This window comes from Chanodichthys erythropterus, chromosome 11 (assembly GCF_024489055.1).
Source record: "Chanodichthys erythropterus isolate Z2021 chromosome 11, ASM2448905v1, whole genome shotgun sequence".
Classification (NCBI taxonomy): Eukaryota; Metazoa; Chordata; class Actinopteri; order Cypriniformes; family Xenocyprididae; genus Chanodichthys; species Chanodichthys erythropterus.
In genome coordinates, this window is record NC_090231.1 from 18,338,593 (window position 1) to 18,359,947 (window position 21,355).

Consider the following 21,355-nt stretch of genomic DNA (forward strand, 5'->3'; position numbering starts at 1 on the left):
ATGACATCCATCAAATACCCTGTGGATACCAGTATTCCAATTGCATGATGAAACTATCTATAATTTACAAACTGTAAACTTATTGGTGAGGCCATCTCTTTTCATTATGCATTCTGAGTTATTATTGTAAATTCATATTCAAACAAAGGAGGTGTTATATGATGGAACTGTAAGCATCCCTTATACATGTACAATCTTTTATAGGATAAGTACTTGTAAAACAACAGAAAAGCTACTGTTGTGTTGATTGGCGGAGCAACTTGTTCATCATTAATATCATGCCATTTCAGAGTGGGAGAATAAGAGAGTCTTCAGGGCAATGCAAGACAAAGTCTTTCCTTTCCCCCTCCTCCTAACTCTATGCCCTTCTCTTTCTCACATACACTGTCCCTTCTTTTAAAACAAAAAGAAAGGTCATGCACGAAGGGAAGAGCAAAACACAAACACATGAAGCATTAGGAAATACTTCAAAGCCCACTGAAACCTAAACCACCATCAATCATCAGGAGCATTGTGCTCATTTACTGGACACAAACGCTTTTGTGAGAAACACTTGCCTTCAAGAAAGCAAACAGCCATAACAAACGCAACACATATCCTAAATGACGCATAAAGAATTTTGGGTTATTGTCTCAAATCATGGACAAAAAAGAACATTTTTAATGTACTCATGTTACGATTCAGGATAAATTAAGTACATTCTTAAGATCATGATGGTTAATTCAATCATAGGCCAATTTTAGTGTATATCAGCTAGGAAGAAACACTCCAGTTGGGATCAATTGTTATAGGATATAAACAGCTTTGGGTAAGTTACTCTAAAAAAGTAATTAATTACTAGCTATAATTACATCTTCAACAGTGTAATTCGATTACCTTACTAATTACTCTCTCTCTCAAAAGTATTGCATTATAACTAATGACTGTCAAAATCCTATATTAGCCTTGCCCAGTTGAACAATACAAGGATAGACATGAAACTGCTCTTCAAATAAATAATATAAAATTGCATAAATTGTCCTTGAACTGACCAAAGTATTTAAAGGGAGGAGGTTACATTAAAAACATACATTTTAAAGGACCACTCCACTTTTTTTGAAAATAGGCTCATTTTCCAACTCCCCTAAAGGTAAACAGTTGAGTTTTACCGTTTTCGAATCCATTCAGCCGATCTCCGGTTCTGGCGGTACCACTTTTAGCATAGTTTAGCATAGTTCATTGAATCTGATTAGACCGTTAGCATCGCACTTAAAAATGACCAAAGAGTTTTGATATTTTTCCTATTTAAAACTTGACTCTTCTGTAGTTAAATCGTGTACTAAGACCGACAGAAAATGAAAATTTGCGATTTTCTAGGATGATATGGCTAGGAACTATACTCTCATTCAGGCGTAATAATCAAGGAACTTTGCTGCCGTATCATGGCTGCATCAACTTTTTATTTTCCGTCGGTCTTAGTACACGATTTAACTACAGAAGAGTCAAGTTTTAAATAGGAAAAATATCAAAACTCTTTGGTCATTTTTAAGCGCGATGCTAACGGTCTAATCAGATTCAATGATCTATGCTAAGCTATGCTAAAAGTGGTACCGCCAGAACCGGAGATCGACTGAATGGATTCGAAAACGGTAAAACTCAACTGTTTAACTTCTAGGGGAGTTGGAAAATGAGCCTATTTTCAAAAAAAGTGGAGTGTTCCTTTAACATTAGACGTTAAATTTTGATGTTAAATCCACAAATTCAATTATATCAGAAGTAACTGTAATTAAACTACAGAACAATTAAGAGTAATCCCTTACTTCATTTTTTCAAGGGAAAAGTAATTAAATTACAGCAATTAATTACTTAGTAATGAATTACACCCAACACTTGATATAAAAGTGATTACAGGATATATACTAGTATCAATATAGGATAGTACCTTATATGTCTCTGTGCAAAAATGGAAATAAAAACAATACAGAACAACTCACAAGAACAGTGAGAGTATCACTTCCATTCTGAATAAAAACGAGTACACAAAATTATACAAGAGCTCTAAAAAGTTCAGCAGATGGTGTTCATTAAATATAATATATACTAACCCAAGCACATCTTGAAACCCCAAGAAAAGAAATGAGACAAAAGCTCCATCACTCCATGAAAAGACCACTTTTTCAAAAATCCTCACACAATGAGCACAACAGCAGTCTATGTGGGCTATACTGTGAATCATTTACTGTTCAAACCCTAACATAATACAAAACTGAATAAGAAAGCAATTTTCTACAATTCTACAGTAATACCATATTGAAATATATTCCAAATCTAAAAAATTAAAAACTAAAACAATTAGATCACTTACACAGGTGTTAGTCTTTCAATTTCATTACCATCAAGTGGAAAACTTAGGGGACCATTTTACACAAGATGAGTTCACACAATCTACAATGAAATAATAATGATTGTGCCAAAATAGATGGTGTTTGCACAAACATAATAGCAACAATGAAATTTAAAACAATCAGTATGTTATTATGCCAAATATATTCATCTTGGCTGTTGTATAATAGCTGAAATCAATGGAAAATCAAGAATAGACAATGGGAGGGAAATGGAAATTTAACATCCTGGGAAAAAAAAAAAAAAAAAAAATCACTGGTTATTAATGAGCATTTATTGTGCTAAAACACAATGTTCCTCCAATGACAAAAAAAAAAAAAAAAGATGATTTGACAGGGAACATGAAAATGACAGGCTGCTATGTCGATGTGTAAATCATATTCATGCATTCATATCTGAGACAACTAATCCATGTGCAGACATACCTGAGTGCATGACAAGACCCAGACAAAAACATCAGAGGTCCATAAATATTGTTGCAAGACCACTCATGAGTACTAGAACAATCAAGTAAACATTTTTGCGAAACTGCTTCACTTGACTTTGAAGAGATTTTCTTAGCCATCCAGAGCAAACAATAGCTTATTCCTTAAAAAGTCTTTCCCAGTCCATGCTCTTATTTCCTTTCAGAATTCTTGTCTGATTTCCACTTCATGTACCTCTTGAGCCCTGACCATATTTGTCTCCTGATCCTTAAAACCTGGCTCATGGTCCCTTATGAGAACTTCGACATGAATACTTGTATTTAAAAACATGCTGATGGTTCCCAGATGCCCCTTTTAAATAATTTCAAAGTGTTTGTGTAACAGTTCAAACAGTAATGTTCCTGGTGTTCCCATCAAAGGAACACAATCAGATTATTCTTGTGATGATGACGACATGCATATATGTGTGATAAACTGTTGCTGATTCAGTTTCATTTACATCTGGAGAGCATTTAAATCAGTTGCTTGTTTGGGTGTGCCGACACGCATATATATAAAAAAAGTACATAATTGTGCGCGCATAATAATGTGAGTGAAGATAAACAGCTCTACAATTCGAATAGCTAAGCGTCCACATACAATGGAAAGTTACAGAGAACATCTCTGCTCTTGAGCAACATCCCAAACCCAAGACCGACCTCTGTGCATTTAGAGAACTGAAAGAAAAGTGCAAAAACAAAACACCAACAGTCAGCCCTTCTGAATGATCCATTTAAGCTATACTGTGTCAAACAACTAAAACAAAAAGGGAAACACGATATCTGCCGTCACACACAGAGCATCCCTTTAGGATGACCTCCTTATTCCAAAACAACCAGAAAACCTCTGACAGTCTTAGCATCAAAGAAGCCAAAAGATTTCAAACAAGTGCTCTTTTCACTCCTCTGACTGATTTAGGCTGGCAGCATCCCTCCATTGCACTGAAATTAAGAATGTATTATTCGCCACAGGGATCATTCTGTGTGTAATGGTGGTCTAATCGGTGGTTATATTCATGTACCTGATGGGTTAAAGTCAACAAAAGAAAACTGAATCCCAAGGAATCTGAGGTCTGTTCTATGTTTTAAGGCTATTGAAACTGACATGAAAAAATGTTAAACACCACTTCACTGCAGAGGAGGTACAGTCTCATAAACAGACACAATGCTATTGTAGTAGTGAGAGTCAGACTGCTGTATCTTTACTTAGCTCCATACACAAGGACGTCACAAAATTTGACGACATTGAAAAATTCACCCATCAAGTAAAAAAATTGTAAAACACTTCCCTTGCACCTTAAGACCTTATATAAATGTTGGTCACACTTTAGATTAGGGTCCAATCCTCACTATTAACTAAATATTAACTATGACTTTTGCCTCAATAAACTCATAATTACTGCTTATCAATGGTTAGCAAGGTAGTTGTTAAGTTTAGGTATTGGGTAAGATTAAGGGATGTAAAATATGGTCGTGCAGAATAAGGCATTAATATGTGCTAATAAACATTCAATAGTAATATGTATGCTAATAAGCAACTAGGTAATAGTGAGAACTGGACCCCAAACTAAAGTGTTACCCAAAAGTTTTGGTGTAATTTTTTTAACCAAATATTCTCTAAAGGTTTTCTTAGGGTTACACCAATTGACCTGAACAACGCATACTTTTTTATAAAAAGCTAAATGTATGTATGTACTGACCCTGGCACACAGTTCCCATGCTAAATTTGAAAAAAGAAAAAAAAATAACATTTTTTAGATATAATATTACACCAGACGTTACGCCAACTAGAAACTATTAACTTAAGTTAAGCCACACTAAAAATATCTAAATTGACTCTTAATTCAGAAACAACTGAAATATGTTCACAGAAAAAGATTATTCAAGTCATTTTTGTATGAACTGCATTTTTAAATAACTAAATATACATAGACAAATAAAAATGATACAGCGGCAGGACTGTACAACTCTACTTAAAACAGTGTGCAGTAGCTGGTAGTTAAGCATGTGAAATCCAGACTTAACCACACTCACGTAACAAACACAAAACACACTGTACATCGTCTCAAACACATGTGGCAAATAGTGGCATCATAGACTCACACTTCTCTAAACACTACAAGTAATGTGGTTACACTTTAGTATAGAGAACACATAAACTATTAACTGTGACTTTTCATTCAATAAACTCCTACTTTACTGCTTATCAATAGTTAGTAAGGTAGTTGTTATGTTTAGGTATTGGGTAGGATTAAGAATGTAGAATAAGGTCATGCAGAATAAGGCACTAATATGTGCTTTAGAAGTACTAATAAACAGCCATTATTCTAGTAATATGCATGCTAATAAACAACTAGTTAAAAGACCCTAAAATAAAATGTTACAAGTAATGCTATTCCCCCAAGCACATACTGTTTATCATTGCATTTACATATTCACTGAATGCATTCTACACGTTCAATAGACTTTAAAACACTGCAGCCACAATTAGACAAAAACTTTGCTCATTAAATATGTAAATTGACTTGCACACAGACTCTCACATACACCCATCACTCTACCTGCAGACTGGGAGACAGGCGGCGTGTCTGACAGAAACACACACTCTGTAAATATGAGCAATCTCCTCAGACTCTTCAGACAGGTTCAGCCAGTCCGACCCGAGCATGAGACAGACAGACAGAAGCAAAGAAGGATAAAGAGCGAGAGGGAGGTCTGTCCTCTCCATCTGCCATGTGCTTGTGTAAATCAGAGTGCAGCCCCAGTGCTGCCAAGAGCAAACTTCACGTAAACACTCACACAGTGACGTGAAGCAGAGGGGGAGGAGCCTAAAACTGATACAGCAGAGCTTTGAACCAGTTCCTCTGTCAGGCTGTCACTCATCATCAGCATAATAAACACACAAGACACACTGTCCTCCCTTCCCACCTCCCACTGCAGGGCTTCTACTCCTTTTTCCTTCCTACGTGTGTTCATGGGTTCACTCCTGTTGAAATCCTGTTCTCTACACACAGCAATGAACATATTAAAACAGAGCATGATAATGAAGAAAGAGTGAAAGAGACAGCAGGAAGGAAGGAAGAAAAACAAAAATGAGAAAATGAGAGCTTCAGGCAGAAGGTGGAGTGATCAAACTTAAACACACTATTCACAAACTGGCTGCCTCATGATGAGCACATACTAATAAAGCTTGACCTTTCAACTGTGCTGACCTCACAAAGTTTTATCTGTTACACAAATTCCACTTTTATGATAACCTTTCTGCCAAAGGCATATATACAATAAGAGTCAGAGAGTGAAAAGTTCAAAAGTCTGACACCACATTGAATTTTGTGGTTGGTAAGATATATTTTTTTATGTTTAAAGTCTATTATGCTCACTAAGGCTGCATTTATTTGAGAAAAAAACTGTAATACTGGATCTTTTATTACAATTTAAAGTACCTGTTTTCAAATTGAACATATATTAAACTGTTATTTATTCATGTGATGCAAAGCTGAGTTTTCAGCAGTCATTACTCCAGTCTTCAGTGTCACATGATCATTCAGAAATCATTCTAATATACTAAGCCTGAATATGGTGCTCAAGTAATATTTCTTCTTAGAATTAATGATGAAAACAGTTGCGCTGCTTAACATTTTTGTGGAGACCATAACCTTTTTTTCAGGATTCATTAATGAATAGAAAGTTCAAAAGAAAAGCATTTATTTGAAGTATAAATATTTTGTAATTTAATAATCTGTCACTTTTGATCAATAGAGTGCCCCAGGGATGACGCGTTTTTGTAGGCCAACCCGGAAGTTAGCGGCGCACGGGTTCCCTCGGTTGAAAGCCTTTGCATTTTTCCCATAGACTTTTGGAAAATCGCAGAAAATAAGCTCTGTGATTAACAAAGGGTTATGACACTTACACGTTTTGTCTATCAAGATAATCTTTACAAGTTAACATGACATTTATAGATTTTGAAGCCTAAATAAAGTCGTCAGATATAAAAAGCTAACAGTATAGGCTATAAATGGACTACAGCATACCATGATCGCGGATCAACGTCGTCACCACCAAGCTTCCTCAAACTGTATTTAAAAAATAACTTTATTTAAAAACATGCTCGCTGATTATGATCTGTGCTGTGTATTAATACTTATCCACTTTTTCATGAGAAATGCAGTCCAAATGTCCTGTTTGTTATGATGACGTTTAAAGTCCCCGCCAAAGGAAGTAGTCCCTTTTAGCAATTTGTTAGCAACCGCCGATTTTAAGACACAGTAAAAGTTTAAAAAAAAATCACAAGCAGGTAATAACTGGTGTGTTTTATGTCATAGATCAAAACATGAAAATATTTAGAGGCTTTGTTAACCACATATCTTATTTCAGGCGATTTAGCAAAAAACAATTTAGCATTCAAAAAACCCATAGACTTGACGGCGTTGGAACCGGAAGTCCTAAAATGCTAACTCGCTTCCGGGTTTTGCCTAAAAAAATGTGTCCTCCCTGAGGCACTCTATTTAATGCATTCATGCTAATTGAAAGCATAAGACCCACCCTCCCTTCAGAGTGCTCTCCAAAGCCATGCTTACAGTGGCCCAGTAGTGCACAACACAACGAAATTAAGCCACAACACAACGGAAACAAGCCACAACACAACGAAAGCCACAAAACAACGGAATAAAGCCACAACACAACAAAATAAAGTCACAACACAACGAAATAAAGCCACAACACAACGGAAATGCTCCCGACCACTAGGGGGCTTCCTTGCCAATGTTCTATAAAGTCGACAGTCTTACAAAGATATCAATACCATGATTAGTTTTAAGTATGTAAACGTTGTATATCGACATGAAATATTAATTCAAAATCACTTGAGTGCACAATAGCTTCATATTTATACCTGTGAATGATTTGACAACGGATGAAGGGAACGTCTGACAATTCCACCAAGTGGTTAAAGCGTATAATTTGTATTCATTACAATGACTTTGTTTAACATTTAAAAACAGACATGTTCAAATTCCAAAACTTGTTACTTCCTGTTGGTAAGACTGACAAGCTTTGTAATTTGAACATGTCTGTTTTTAAATGTTAAAAGTAATTTTAATGAATACAAATTATACGTTTTAACCACTTGGTGGAATTGTCAGACGTTCTCTTCATCCGTTGTCAAATCATTCACAGGTATAAATATGAAGCTATTGTGCAGAACTTTAAGGCTTAATATAATTTAAACGGATAAGTTATAAAAAAAATATACAGTTGTCATGAAGGGCAAAATTAGCTGTATAGACAAAAACCAGGCTGTAAACATGTTTTTTTTTTCTGCTGTAAAGTTGGGCATTTTAACATGGGGCTCAATGTGATTTTGCTCTCTTTTGGAACCTGTCCCTAGCGGCTAGTCGATGAATTGCAGTTTAAGTCACTTCCATATTGGCTTCAAGAAGAATGGGGGAGGTTGCCACTTGTTTCAACCTTAATGTTGTGAAGCGTCGGGAATACTTTTTGCGCTATTTTAGCTATTTTTTACTACCTGTCTGGACCTCAAAAGCCCTCAGATTTCATCAAAAATATCTTTATTTGTGTTCCAAAGATGAACGAAGGTCATATGGGTTTAGAAAAACATGGTGAGTACTTAGCACACGTACGTCTGCAAGACGTCTGTTAAAGATCACTTCATCTGGAAAGCATCTGCTGTTTACAAACATCTAATAGACGTCTTTAAGATGTCAGTTTTACATACATTCTAAATCATAAACATCTTAAAGACGTCTTCTAAACGTCTATTTGACATCTGACAGGATACGTCCTATAGTATTCCAGATGAGCAAACACCCTAAATAATACGTCTTCCAGACGTAAACACGCACATCAAATAGACGTCTCCGAGATGTACGTGTGCTTTTTAAAGGGTTATTTCAACCAATAAAGAAAGTTCTGTCATTATAATGACAGAACTTTCATTATTGGTTGAAATAACCCTTTAAATTACCGCATGTCTCAACGCACATAACACTACAATAGTAATGAAAGTAAACAACTTACAGAGCTCTTATTAACTGCTCCAGATTAATTTCGGCGTAGATAGTGTTGACAGGAGAACAGCTCCGGGTTGAACGTCATGGGTTGCCATCTCCTAAACTGTTGCAACATGGCGTGAACGCAACATAAGCTCGTTTTGGTTCAGGAGGAACGGGAAAAGGCGGCTGCTGCTTGTCTGTGGTGCTCGGTGGCTGTCTGTCTACAACTCTGCATAGCCTTAACGCGATGATGATGACATGTGATGTCAGCGCGAGCAGGGTGCGCGGGCAGGTTACAGGTAGGGCATCGTATTATTGAATTGGGATGGAATGCAATGATTGGTCCTGAGACTTCACACAAGACATATGTTTTAATATTTAGACCACTTTTATTATTGATTGCTATCAGGATGTAAAGAGAGCTTCAACCAGTATAACTAAAAAGTGTTTATAAAACTAATTGCCTGACCTACCTTTAAAAAATATGCTTGATTCCATTGCAGCATCAGTTGATTCTCAAATCATGCTGGATAACATGATCATCAGGCTTTGTACAAACTTGTGGCGCTCATGTGCTAGGGGCGTCATGCACCATTTTGTTTCGAAGGGGCGCTAGTGGCTCTGACTCACCTGTTGCTCTAGGCATGACTTCACCCTAACACGATGTCAAAACTTATTAGTTCTTTTTTTGTTGTTTGTTTTTAAATAAACTAAGTAGTTTGGATGGGCGTGGTGCTTCTTTCGAGTACATATTAATTACTAGGAAAACCAATTCAGTAAAATTGAGCATAACATAAATAAAGAAAAGAATGCAAAACACACGCATTATCACTAGTAGTGCCCGTGTTGTGTGATGTTTGTTTGGTCAGTGCCTGACGGCTCAGCTAATGATCCTATTAAGAGCAGTTCTGTGCAGCTAGCTGACAGACTAACAGATTGAGCACATTAGTGAGTAGCTCCTGGATAGAAGTTACTGTTAGCAACATCCAGACTAGTCTTCATTCAAGCCTGAACACACAACAAACAGGAAATAATAGACAACTGGACAAGACAAAGGTAAAAACCAAGTATTATTATAGACAAATATGGACCTAGAACAAGTGAAGCAGTGAGCCCCTGCTGGAAGATGTCGTAACTACACCATATCTCCAGATTTATTTGTGTATTCTGATGGAATAACATTTTTACTAGCAACATATAAATCACCTATAGATCATTAGTTGACTGATTTTTGGATGATATTTATCCCTGTCTTGTACTTTTGACAGGGGTCGTATGCCAGCTTAGCAAATGCCTAGCCAACGGATAGCTTTTCTCCTGGTATTTTAGACCTCTTTGACCTAAAATAACTACAGTGGCACCAAAAGTAGACATATTATTTCAGGCTGATAAATGTGAGGCTCTGAATAATGCGTTGGGAATGTGGTGTGAGGCTGTGTGCGGTATGTCTTGGATTTGCCATTAATTTACCATCTGCAGGGCTTGGATGTGCTTGAGCTCTCTGGGGATTCTTCCATCTCCATCAGGGATGAAAATACAGTCCAGATGTCTTCATCCCTTTTACCATCCATCCACAGTCATACTGTTTTCACAACATCAGGACTGCCAAAAGAGCCTTCATCACTTAAGAAGGGTGCTGAACAAAAACCCTTTTTGGCTGATTTTAGAGAGGACCGTGTAAGGTTCATAAAATATTCGTCCTCAGTGACGTGTTTCAATAAAAAAAAACTAACTTTTCATTTTGATTTGTGTTTATAAGTGAGATCTAATAAATCATTGGCAGAAACACACCGTGAAAAACTTTGGACTCTCCTTCTACACTGAAAAAAAGTGATGACTGTCCCAGCGGTTTTCCATACACATGCAAATGTTTATATCCGGCCATTAAAAGAGAAGTGTCCCTCAGTTTCACGTGTTTGACCTCTGACCCTAACATCAAGGATGCTCTCTTCCTGTTTTGGCTGTAACATAGTGCTGCTAGGTGAATATACAGGGTCATATGACTCTGATACAGGATGGACAAGAACAGGAACAGACCTGTCCCAATAGAATGGACAGGAGTAAAATCCAGTGTGTGCAGGTTTGGTGCGGATGCTCGGATGATGAGGGAAGAATGACGCATATCTGAACTAAATTTACACTTTCTCGTGATGTTTATGAAAAATCTGATTTATGATGATTTTTTTTACACTTATCAGGTAAGCCAATAGTCAACACAGCATGAAATGACTGGTTATAATGTTTGTGTTGTGGCTTTAGTGGAAGCCGACTGACTTACAGCTATAGACTACACTGCCCACTACAGGTCAAAGTTGGCAAGTCCTACAACACATGAACCATCAAAAATACATTTCTACCAAACTATATAAAAGATATTTTAAAATAATAAACCTAAAAATCACAACTTTTTTTTTTTTTTCTGAATCACGAGTTGCTTATGAATCATGACATTCACCTGTTCTTCTTGTCACCCTCATACTTTTCTTAGTAGGTATCATGTCCTCTGCAGAGTCAAAGCTTTGTCTAGACATGCTGAAGGGGAAAAGGTAGCAACTCATGCTTACTTTGCAGTACAGTCATAAACATGGGCAATGATCCATGTTTATAGCTCTCTGAATTCTACTGGTATGGTTTTCTTTTGCAATGACAAGCTGTGTGTATATCAGCAAATACTAGAGACAGAAAGAGAGAACAGTGAATATCTGGAGTAATGCTCAGGTTAAGCATAACTCAAAAATAGGGGTTGATCTAATAATCTTTATTACTGCCAGACTCAACCTGACCATCGTCAACAATGATGTTACAAAAATAAATATAGAACAGCAGAACAATCACACACACACTACACATCCATAATAAATATATCCATACTAACATCTAGCTCAGCTCTATTAGGTCAAGTCATGTGTCACATTTCTGAAAGAAACTAATACTTTTACTCAGCAAGGACACATTAAATTAATTAAGTGACAATGAAATTTAAAATAAATGCTTATCTTTTGAATTTTATATTCATCAAACAATACTGAAAAAAATCACACTTTCCACAAAAATATTAAGCAGCACAACTGTTATCATTGATAAAAATAAGAAATGTTTCTTCATCATCAAATCAGCATATTAGAATGATTTCTGAAAGATCATGTGTTACTGCTGAAGACTGGAGTACTGATGCTGAAAATTTGGCTTTAAATGATATTAATATAGTAAACAGTTATTTTAAATAGTAATAATATTTCACAATATTACTGTTTCTACTTTATTTTTATCAAATAAATGCAGCCTTTGTGAGCATAAGAGACTTTTAAAGGTGCCATAGAATGGAAAATTGAATTTACCTTGGCATAGTTAAATAACAAGAGTTCAGTACATGGAAATGACATACAGTGAGTCTCAAACTCCATTGTTTCCTCATTCTTATGTAAATTTGATTTGTTTAAAAGACGTCCGAAGAACAGGAGAATCTCAACATAACACCGACTGTTACGTAACAGTCAGGATAATTGATATGTACGCCCCCAATATTTGCATATACCAGCCCATGTTCAAGGCATTAGACAAGGGCAGGACGTCTGGATTTGTGCACAGCTGAATCAAACTAGGTAAGCAAGCAAGGACAACAGCGAAAAGTGGCAGATGGAGCAATAATAACTGACATGATCCATGATAACATGATATTTTTAGTGATATTTGTAAATTGTCTTTCTAAATGTTTCGTTAGCATGTTGCTAATGTACTGTTAAATGTGGTTAAAGTTACCATAATTTCTTACTGTATTCACGTAGACAATAGCCGTCATTATTTTCATTTTAAACACTTGCAGTCTGTATAATTGATAAACACAACTTCATTCTTTATAAATCTCTCCAACAGTGTGTAATGTTAGCTTTAACCACAGAGCACTATCAAACTCATTCAGAATCAAATGTAAAAATCCAAATAAATACTATACTCACATTATCCGAAGCATGCATGCAGCATGAATGACGAACATTTTGTAAAGATCCATTTTGAGGGTTATATTAGCTGTGTGAACTTTGTTTATGCAATGTATATAGAGTGGGGGTGGGGAGCGTGAGATTTAAAGGGGCCGCGCGCTGAATCGGCGCTTATTTAATGATGCCCCAAAATAGGCAGTTAAAAAAATTAATTAAAATAAACTGAAACTTCACAGACACATTCAGGGGACAATAGACTTATATTACATCTTGTGAAAACATGTTCTAGGGCACCTTTAAAAAATATTTAAACAATTTTTTACTGACCCTTTATTAATCTTCAACAATTTTAATTGGAAACACAAAGTGACACATAACTAAATTTGAATAGAGCAGTCAAAATCATGAAAAAAAATTAAAAATTCACTTGGCTTATATCAGTCGTGTTACAGTAAATCAGAAATTCAAGGTGTGTGTGGGCCAGTGTGGTCTCATTTCACCTTACAGGGTGACGGATTGCATAACATGAGTCAGAACTTGTCTGGTTTCCTTTTCCTTTTATCCTCTCAATCCTCTCATCTTTTCTGCTTTATCATAACATTAATCTGTTCTTCAAAATATCCCTAGAGGTCATACAGAGGAAATGCCATTTACAAAAACATTCAGCAAAGATGCCATGCCTCTCTAAACAGGACATTCTCCACCCGTCGGCACAACTCTCTACTGCTCTGCTTATTATTCGGAAAGAGATCACCAAACACCACTAACTGACATCCACAATAAATAATACCCCTGAGAATGGTGGTGCTAGTGTTTTCAACCTAAACACACATTTTCCTAAACACCTGTTTTTGTCACTATGAACTGCGAAATTTACCTCGAGGTCATCACATGCAACAACAAAAATTAAATTTGAGGTAATTTGATTTAACATTTAGCCCAATTTGACCTTGCTCAGTTTAGATAGAACGCATCTGCTAAACAACAGCCAAATATATCTTTTCATCATGGAACAGATTTATTCATGTCATGTGGATTACCAGTCCTTGCAAACATGAAGAAATGGTATCGACAATCAATCTTGCCATATAGAAATCACATTTGGGTCACAATCATGAAAGACATCATAACAATATTGCTGAAGGCTGCAGTCACTATATAGTCTGAAATGTCTCTCTCTCTTTCTCTCTCTGCTTGTTATTGATCAGTCAGTCAATTAGCTATGACAATTTACACATGCCTAGTGTTCTCTATGAGCTTCCAGTGATGTAATACTGATTGTTAGATATATTTTGGTTGAATACACTCCATTAATGCATGAATTCACCTCTTGACTTCTGGCCCTACATTCTAGATTAATTTGACTTTCATTATTGCTTATCTCTGCTGGTCAAGTAAATTCAATCCTAGCTATCCAAATTATTCTCATGGAGGTTTTAAATAAAACACATAAAATTATTCCCTTTTAGCTTGCAGAGGCTTGTGACATGAAATGGTGACACACTGTCTGAAGATGCTGTTTTTGAACTTCAAATAAAGAAGATTGAATTTGCTTTGAGGTTTAAAATTATTCAGTTATGAGTGCATAATGGTCTATAAAAACACTTGAAAAAAGAAAACCCTCTTTGTCCTTTACGTCAGAAACTTCAGTTTGATCTAAGAATGGTCCAAAGGACTGTAGACTCTCAAGAGAATACAAGGATTTAAACTCTTTCTGGCAACATTTGACCTGTGTGTGATGCAGCTCAAAGGTCTTAAGCCATTCTCTTCTAATTCCAAACAACACAGAAGATTTAAGCTGAATCTCTAATGAAGACAAGACTTTTGAATTCTCACATTCCACAGAATGGACTTTCCACAAATCCCCTGAGATAATGCAGTAGTATTATTTCCAATTAAAATCATAGTTAAGTCCATTGGTGTCCTCCATTAAACCTCCCATCATTTAGTGAGCATAACTTTCAATGGGCTTGACTGTGAAACGTACCAGGAAGAGGGGAGGAAAGGGAAATTCTTAGACTGTCAAACCTCCTTTGTTCTTTTAATGTTCATCAATCATATGATAAAAACCTTTCAACTGGAAATGTTTTGAGTCATGTGATAGCTCACAGCGGAAGTTGGTGACAAGCTTTGAAGTACAGCTTTAAGAAAGTACATCTGAGTGAAACAGATTATCAAAAGAAGAAAAAATGTGGGGTGGGGACTTGGTTCAGTTATTGACTGCATGTGAGCTTGTCGTCAATTGTATTAAATAACTGAAAAAAGGTATGCACCACCAGAGAGAAGTCGAGATTGACTTAATAAAGTATTAATTTTTCTAAATTAAAAATGAAACATATAGAAACAAGTAGACAGCGTTTATTGCTGTTCGTTGCAAGATGGGCAAGTAATTTATATTTATTATTATTATATACAGTGGCTTCTACTGCAGCAACTTCCATTTTTCTTAGTGATATTTAGCAGCAATTTATCAGGAAGTGACGATTTTGTTCTCACTGGATGGAAACTTTGTGCTTTATTCGCAAATGTTTTATGCGATATTCTAAATTTGCACATAAGTTAAATTTGCAACTTTGGAGGGAAACATAGCTAATGTGTTCACTTTCTGTTTGCTCATTTTCCTTTGACCTTGTTTTCCCCATGTGTTTCATTGGTTCATCCCATTCCCATGTGCCTTGGTAATCACCTAGTTAATTATCTCATTTGCTCCTTTGTTTGACTGTGTATTTATACCCTCAGTTAGCCTCTGTTCTTTGTCCTGTGTTAAAGGATTAGTTTACTTTCAAATAAAATTTTCCTGATAATTTACTCACCCCCATGTCATCCAAGATGTCCATGTCCTTCTTTCTTCAGTGGAAAAGAAATGAAGGTTTTTGATGAAAACATTCCAGGATTATTCTCCTTATAGTGGACTTCAATGGCCTCCAAACGGTTGAAGGTCAAAAAACAGTTTCAGTGCATCTTCAAAGGGCTTTAAACGATACCAGACGAGGAAAAAATGTCTTATCTAGCGAAACGGAAAAAATGGAACTGGCACTGCGTTTGCTCCGTAAGTAGAATAGGGAAGGTGTAGGACATTCAGCGTAAGCTTTTTCAAGAATACGAAAGTGCAGTTTTGGCGGAACCACTTGGAAGGCGATCATTTGTTTATATAAAGTATACATTTACATTTTTTTTTTTTTTGAAAATGACCAATCGTTTTGCTAGATAAGACCCTTATTCCTTGTCTTGTATCATTTAAAGCTGCACTGAAACTGTAATTTTGACCTTCAACTGTTTGGTGCCCATTGAAGTCCACTAGAAGAATAATCCTGGAATTTCATCAAAAACCTTCATTTCTTTTCGACTGAAGAAAGAAAGACATGAACATCTTGGATGACATGGGGGTGAGTAAACTATCAGGAAAATTTTATTTGAAAGTGAACTAATCCTTTAATGTTATACCTGGAAGTTGTTGTCTGTTTATTGGATTATCTCTGTTTGTTTCTTGATTTCTATTAAATACTACTTAACTGATCTTCAAGCCTGATCTTTTGGCAGCCTATCAACCAGCAAGCAGGTGTGACAGAACACAAGACTGCCAAATAATAGAGAGATATGGATTACCTGACAAGAAGTAGCTTTTCAGAGGAGTAACTATGCTCTATTTATCAGGATGGTCATTCAGTGGAGAATTCCGTGGAGTTCCTCAGGTATAGCCATATGGCTTCATAGGTTGATGTGCAGTTGATGGGCTGTTTTTGGAGTGGCTTGGACTCTAAAGGTGATGATACACTGGGCAACTTTCTGAGCAATGTTGCCGGGCAATGACACCAAGCGATGATGCTTGGACACTTTCCCAGTGAGAATGGGAAACAAATTTCTATCTAAAGTATCCAGATAGAAATTTGTTGCCCATTCTCAATGAGAAAGTGCCCAAGAATAATCACTCAGCAACAGCGCCCGGCAACATTGCTCAAAAAGTTACCCAGTATATCATCACCTTAATTTTAGCTGGACCCTTGTTCAGTACTTGGATTATGCTCTGCTGTTAAGCGGCTCTCCATTTACAATGGGAATTGCAGACAAAGTACCCTACTCCCACAGTACCCATCATGCCTCCTCATGTCATGGCCATCACACCAATGTCTTCATCCATCGTGGCTGCCTTGCCAGGGCCTTCAAACATGCCTGCCACCAGATCCGTCTTGAAGCTGAAGAGATTAGTATCTAGCGTGGCGGATCCACCACTGATGTTAGTGCAAGCAGCCAGCATCCCAAACCTTTCACTCTCAAGCCCCCCAACTTCAGCCCAGTCGGTTCCCATGAGGGCAAATTCACCAGTACGTTCCAGTGTGTGAAATCTCATAGTCTGTTCTTTTGTGTGAAATCTCTGAGCCCGTTCCAGTATGTGAAGTCACAGAATCTGCTCCAGAGAGTGAAGTCCCCGAATCTGCTTCAGAGAGTAAGTATCCCAGTTGAGTCCAGTAATGCCTCCAGCCCCTGACCAGAGTCCAGTGGTAGCTCTGGGTCCTGACCACAGTCCAGTGACAATTCCAACCCCTGAGCACAGTACAGAGATAGCTCCAGCCCCTGAGTTCAGTCCCGTTTCAGAGTCCAATCTAGAGTCTGCCCCAGAGTTAAGTACAGAGATTGCAGCGCTGTATGTAATGGCTCTGGCTATTGTGTGTCTGGGCAGCACACATGCCTGCTACTTTGGGCCCAGAGCTCAACCCAGAGTCCACTCTAGCCAATGAGCCTGCCATAGTCTAGCCATAGTGGTCGAGCCAAGCTTCCAGATCAGTTCACCCTGCTCTTTCATTGGGGTTATTATGGCCATCACCAGCCTCCTCGTCACGGCCACGGTGGTCGTTCCTTATTCCTATGCTCCTGTATTCTGCAACCCGGCCACTGAGGCTGACCCAGAGTTGCTTGCTCTCCCAGACACTGCCACAGAGGCCGTTCCAGAGGCATCTGCTCTTCCAGACATGGCCACGGAGGCCGTCCCTAAGGCACGCGTTCCTGCACTACAAGCGCCTCCTCTGGTCCCTGAGCTGTCTGCGCCACCATAGTCCCCTGAGCTTTCAGCACCTCCCTGAGCTTCCTGAACCTCCCCGGTTCTCTGAGCTACCGGCACCGCCATGGTCACCTGAGCTATCTGAACCTCTCTGGCTCACTGAGCTATTGGCGCCTCCCTGATCACTTGCCACGACTCCAGGACGATCGCCCTCTATCCCCTGTTAGACTCTCTTTGGCATGAGTTCGTGACTTTTGGGAGGTGTGTTTGTGTGGGGGTGGGCTTGTTTTCCTTTTGACCTTGTTTTCCCCATGTGTTTCATTGGTTCATCCCATTCCCCAGTGCCTTGTTAATCACCTTGTTAATTATCTCATTTGCTCATTTGTTTTGTTTGACTGTGTATTTTTACCCTGCAGTTAGCTTCTGTTCTTTGTCTTGTTTACTGATTTTCAAGCCTCATTTTTCGGTATCAACAAGCAACCAGGTTTGACAATACTCTACTCAAGGTCCAACCCCTTTTTTTGGAAAACCTCTTTAGTCATTTACTTTATTTCTTCCCTGCAAAACTTATTTAAACAAAATATTAAAATAGTTTTCATGCATGAATTAATATATATATATATATATATATATATATATATATATATATATATATATATATATATATATATATATATATATATATATATTAGTTATATTATTGTTCTTAAATGTATGTGAATTGCAAGGACTCGCCACACTGGATCTCATGAAAATAAATGGTCAAATTAATTTTGACCATGGCATGTACTTTTTGCTAACTTTAAAAGGAGTTAAGATGCTCACTGTTTAGAACTACCCTAGGTGTGGTATCCCCTTCTCACAGGGCCCTTCAAGGGAGCAAAAACGGCATTAGGAATTTGGCCACCATCTCAGTTACTGGTCAGTCTGACAAATCCTTCACTGAACAAAATCACTGAATTCATTAAAGTGGCTACTGAATCAAGCATATGAGTCACTTACTGAACTGCAAGTTTCATTTCAGGACATCATTATATTATGTTGCAATGCATCAGCACATGTTGTACTACCAATGAAGAAAAAATATAGCCCTCTTTTTTTCTTTTTTTTTAAGCTTACCATAAACCTTGTTATAATGACATGAAATTGATAAGCAGATATACTCAATCTAATGAAATGACAAAGAAAGTAAAAAATAATAGAGCAACAAATGCATTTTATCCCTCATATTTTATCAAAAGATTTTGGGATATAGAGATAAAGTTTGTGGAAATTTAATAGAAATTACACCAGATGGATCCTATAAAAAATGTTTGGGGAATCCTTGCATTAGGACACAAAGTGCTTAGACATCATCTTTGACCAATTGACTTTGTATCCTTCTATCTGTGAAAGTAAGCCTCCTAATCTAACCCAGGTAGAGTTTGGCTGTTTAATACAAGAGCTTGTGTGCTGTTTAGTTTAGTTTTTTTTTTTTTTTTTTTTTTTGCTACTTTTATTGGTTCAAACTGTAAATTTGGACACAGAGGGACAATCTAATCCTCTTCTGCCTGGCTCCAATCCTTCCAACACCCCAATGCAGATTTTTCCAATGTTCCAGCAAATATTTTACTTTTTTTCCCTACAGTCTGTTGGCAATAATATTTCCATACCCGGTTTTAAGTATATTTGGCCATGTGCAATAAATAAATTGACACCTCTATAAAGCATAAGCCCCTCATTGATCAAGCACTGACATTAGACATAGATTTACCTTAACTAACACTGCAGGAATGTGCAACGTCAGAGAATGACTCTAATCATTATCCAGAAGCTCTTAAGTATGTGAAAACTGGCCCTGTTTTGTCTCCTAAGAGAACAGACCCTTGCATGTTTTACCTTTGCTAATGAACAGATAATCGCTCTTGCAATGCAATGGCATAGTGTTAATTGTTTTTGACAGAACAACTGAACAACACAAGTATGTTGTGAGAAATGCTGTTGGACACGGGGCATAAATTAGCGCAGATGTTTACAGTAAAGCTGGTTTTGCACCTGTCCTATTTCTACTAACGAATGCTGATGGCTATCAGTAGACAGCTGACAGCAGAATGAAAAAGAAGGGGTCCCCTTCCCCCACACTCACAGCATATGGTCTTCATTATATTGCACACTGTCCAAGATGTTGGCCAATCCATCAAATCTTTGTACTTTTCCACTGCGCACCGTTTTAAAGCAACTTCCTAATCTTTTACCACCGAGAGCAACAAAATGATCAGAGCAGCTGACGCAAATCCTGAGATTTCGGTAAGTGTGTAGTCTATATATTGGCTCATTAGCTTATTTGATGTCCCAATGAGTTTAATTAAATTTGCGCTGTTCGAATTGGCTTGACCCAACGGGTGAAGAACCTATTAAAGCAGCCATTAGAAACAAAGCCTTCATTCTGAATTGATCGCTTATTCTCTTAAACTTCATTACAGCTCATTTGGCAGAAACCTTTTGCATGAATTGCAAGGACGGTCCTTGTGGAGCCATTTTAAATGTCCAGCACAACGGTGCCAGGATTTTCTGCTCTTCGGTCCACATGCAGGGCATCCATAGCTGAACCTGCAATCTTTGCATCTTTGCATCGCCAGCCACAATTACAGTACATTAGCAGCCAAACTATAATGCATACGGGCTACTTTTTACAAACATGTACATACTGAACATTTCAAAGTTTTGTAAAAGGCCTTTAGTTCAAACTTGTACATATTAGCTTTATATCCATTTTTAAATTGTTCCTAGAGATCAACCCATGGATCAAAGTGCAGTAGTATACAGACAACCTGCTTTATAGCATGTTAACCAATACTGCTGACCCTAAAGGGTTATATTAATATTTGTTAAAGATGATGCTTTAAATAATTAATATTTACTGACATTTACAGCCAGAGATATTAATATTTTAGTGGAACAACCTTTATGTAGGTTGCTTACAATTGGGCACATGGTTGAGAGCTCGTGTAATTGAATACGAGTCTCTGCAGGAAAATGTTTCTGTGTACTGACAGCATCAAAGTAACTTTAGTTTACACTTCTTACAGTACTTTTTAAATATAAAACATTATCATATAGTTTGACCCTGCCTTAGAACTTGTATAAGACTGTAGGTAATTCCCCCACTCACCACATAGTAGAACTGCATGTCCTGGCGAACAGGGTCCTCAGGCTGCATGATTGTAGATGAGGTTTTACCTGATCCCATGTAGAACAAAACCATAACACCTCCTGGATACACTCAGATCAGGTGAAAACGTAACAAAGAACAAAGCAAATCCCACTTGTTTTCATCAGTCAGACTCTTGATGGAGGGAGTCAGTCCATCTGTGGAGCAGCTTCTCTTTCTGGGCCGTTGGTAAGAGGTTCAGTGTCAGTGCTTCCTCTGCGTCTGTGTATCTGAGAAGTGATAGCAGCTCTTCCTGTGAAAGGGTGCTCTCAGAATGTCTTGTGTGCACTCCAGCTGATAAAATGCGAGTCCTTACATGCAGCTCAGCGCAGGCTCTGCTGTTCTCTTTGCCTGTCAACAACAGGAAATGTGCCA

The 21,355-nt window shown here is 37.4% G+C and overlaps 1 protein-coding gene across 4 annotated transcripts in view; it reads right to left on the reverse strand.

The window, feature by feature from the left end:
- arhgap36 (Rho GTPase activating protein 36) overlaps positions 1-21,355 on the reverse strand; it is a 42,301-nt gene extending 20,946 nt beyond the window's left edge. For 2 of the 4 annotated variants that reach the window (XM_067401912.1, XM_067401911.1), the window contains exon 1: positions 20,942-21,355. In XM_067401912.1, the coding sequence (XP_067258013.1) occupies positions 20,942-21,034 (93 nt within the window). In that variant the 5' untranslated portion in view covers positions 21,035-21,355. Of the gene's footprint in view, positions 1-2,807; positions 2,963-5,406; positions 5,605-20,941 lie in introns of those variants that run through there. The other 2 variants (XM_067401913.1, XM_067401914.1) reach the window with 2 other exon arrangements.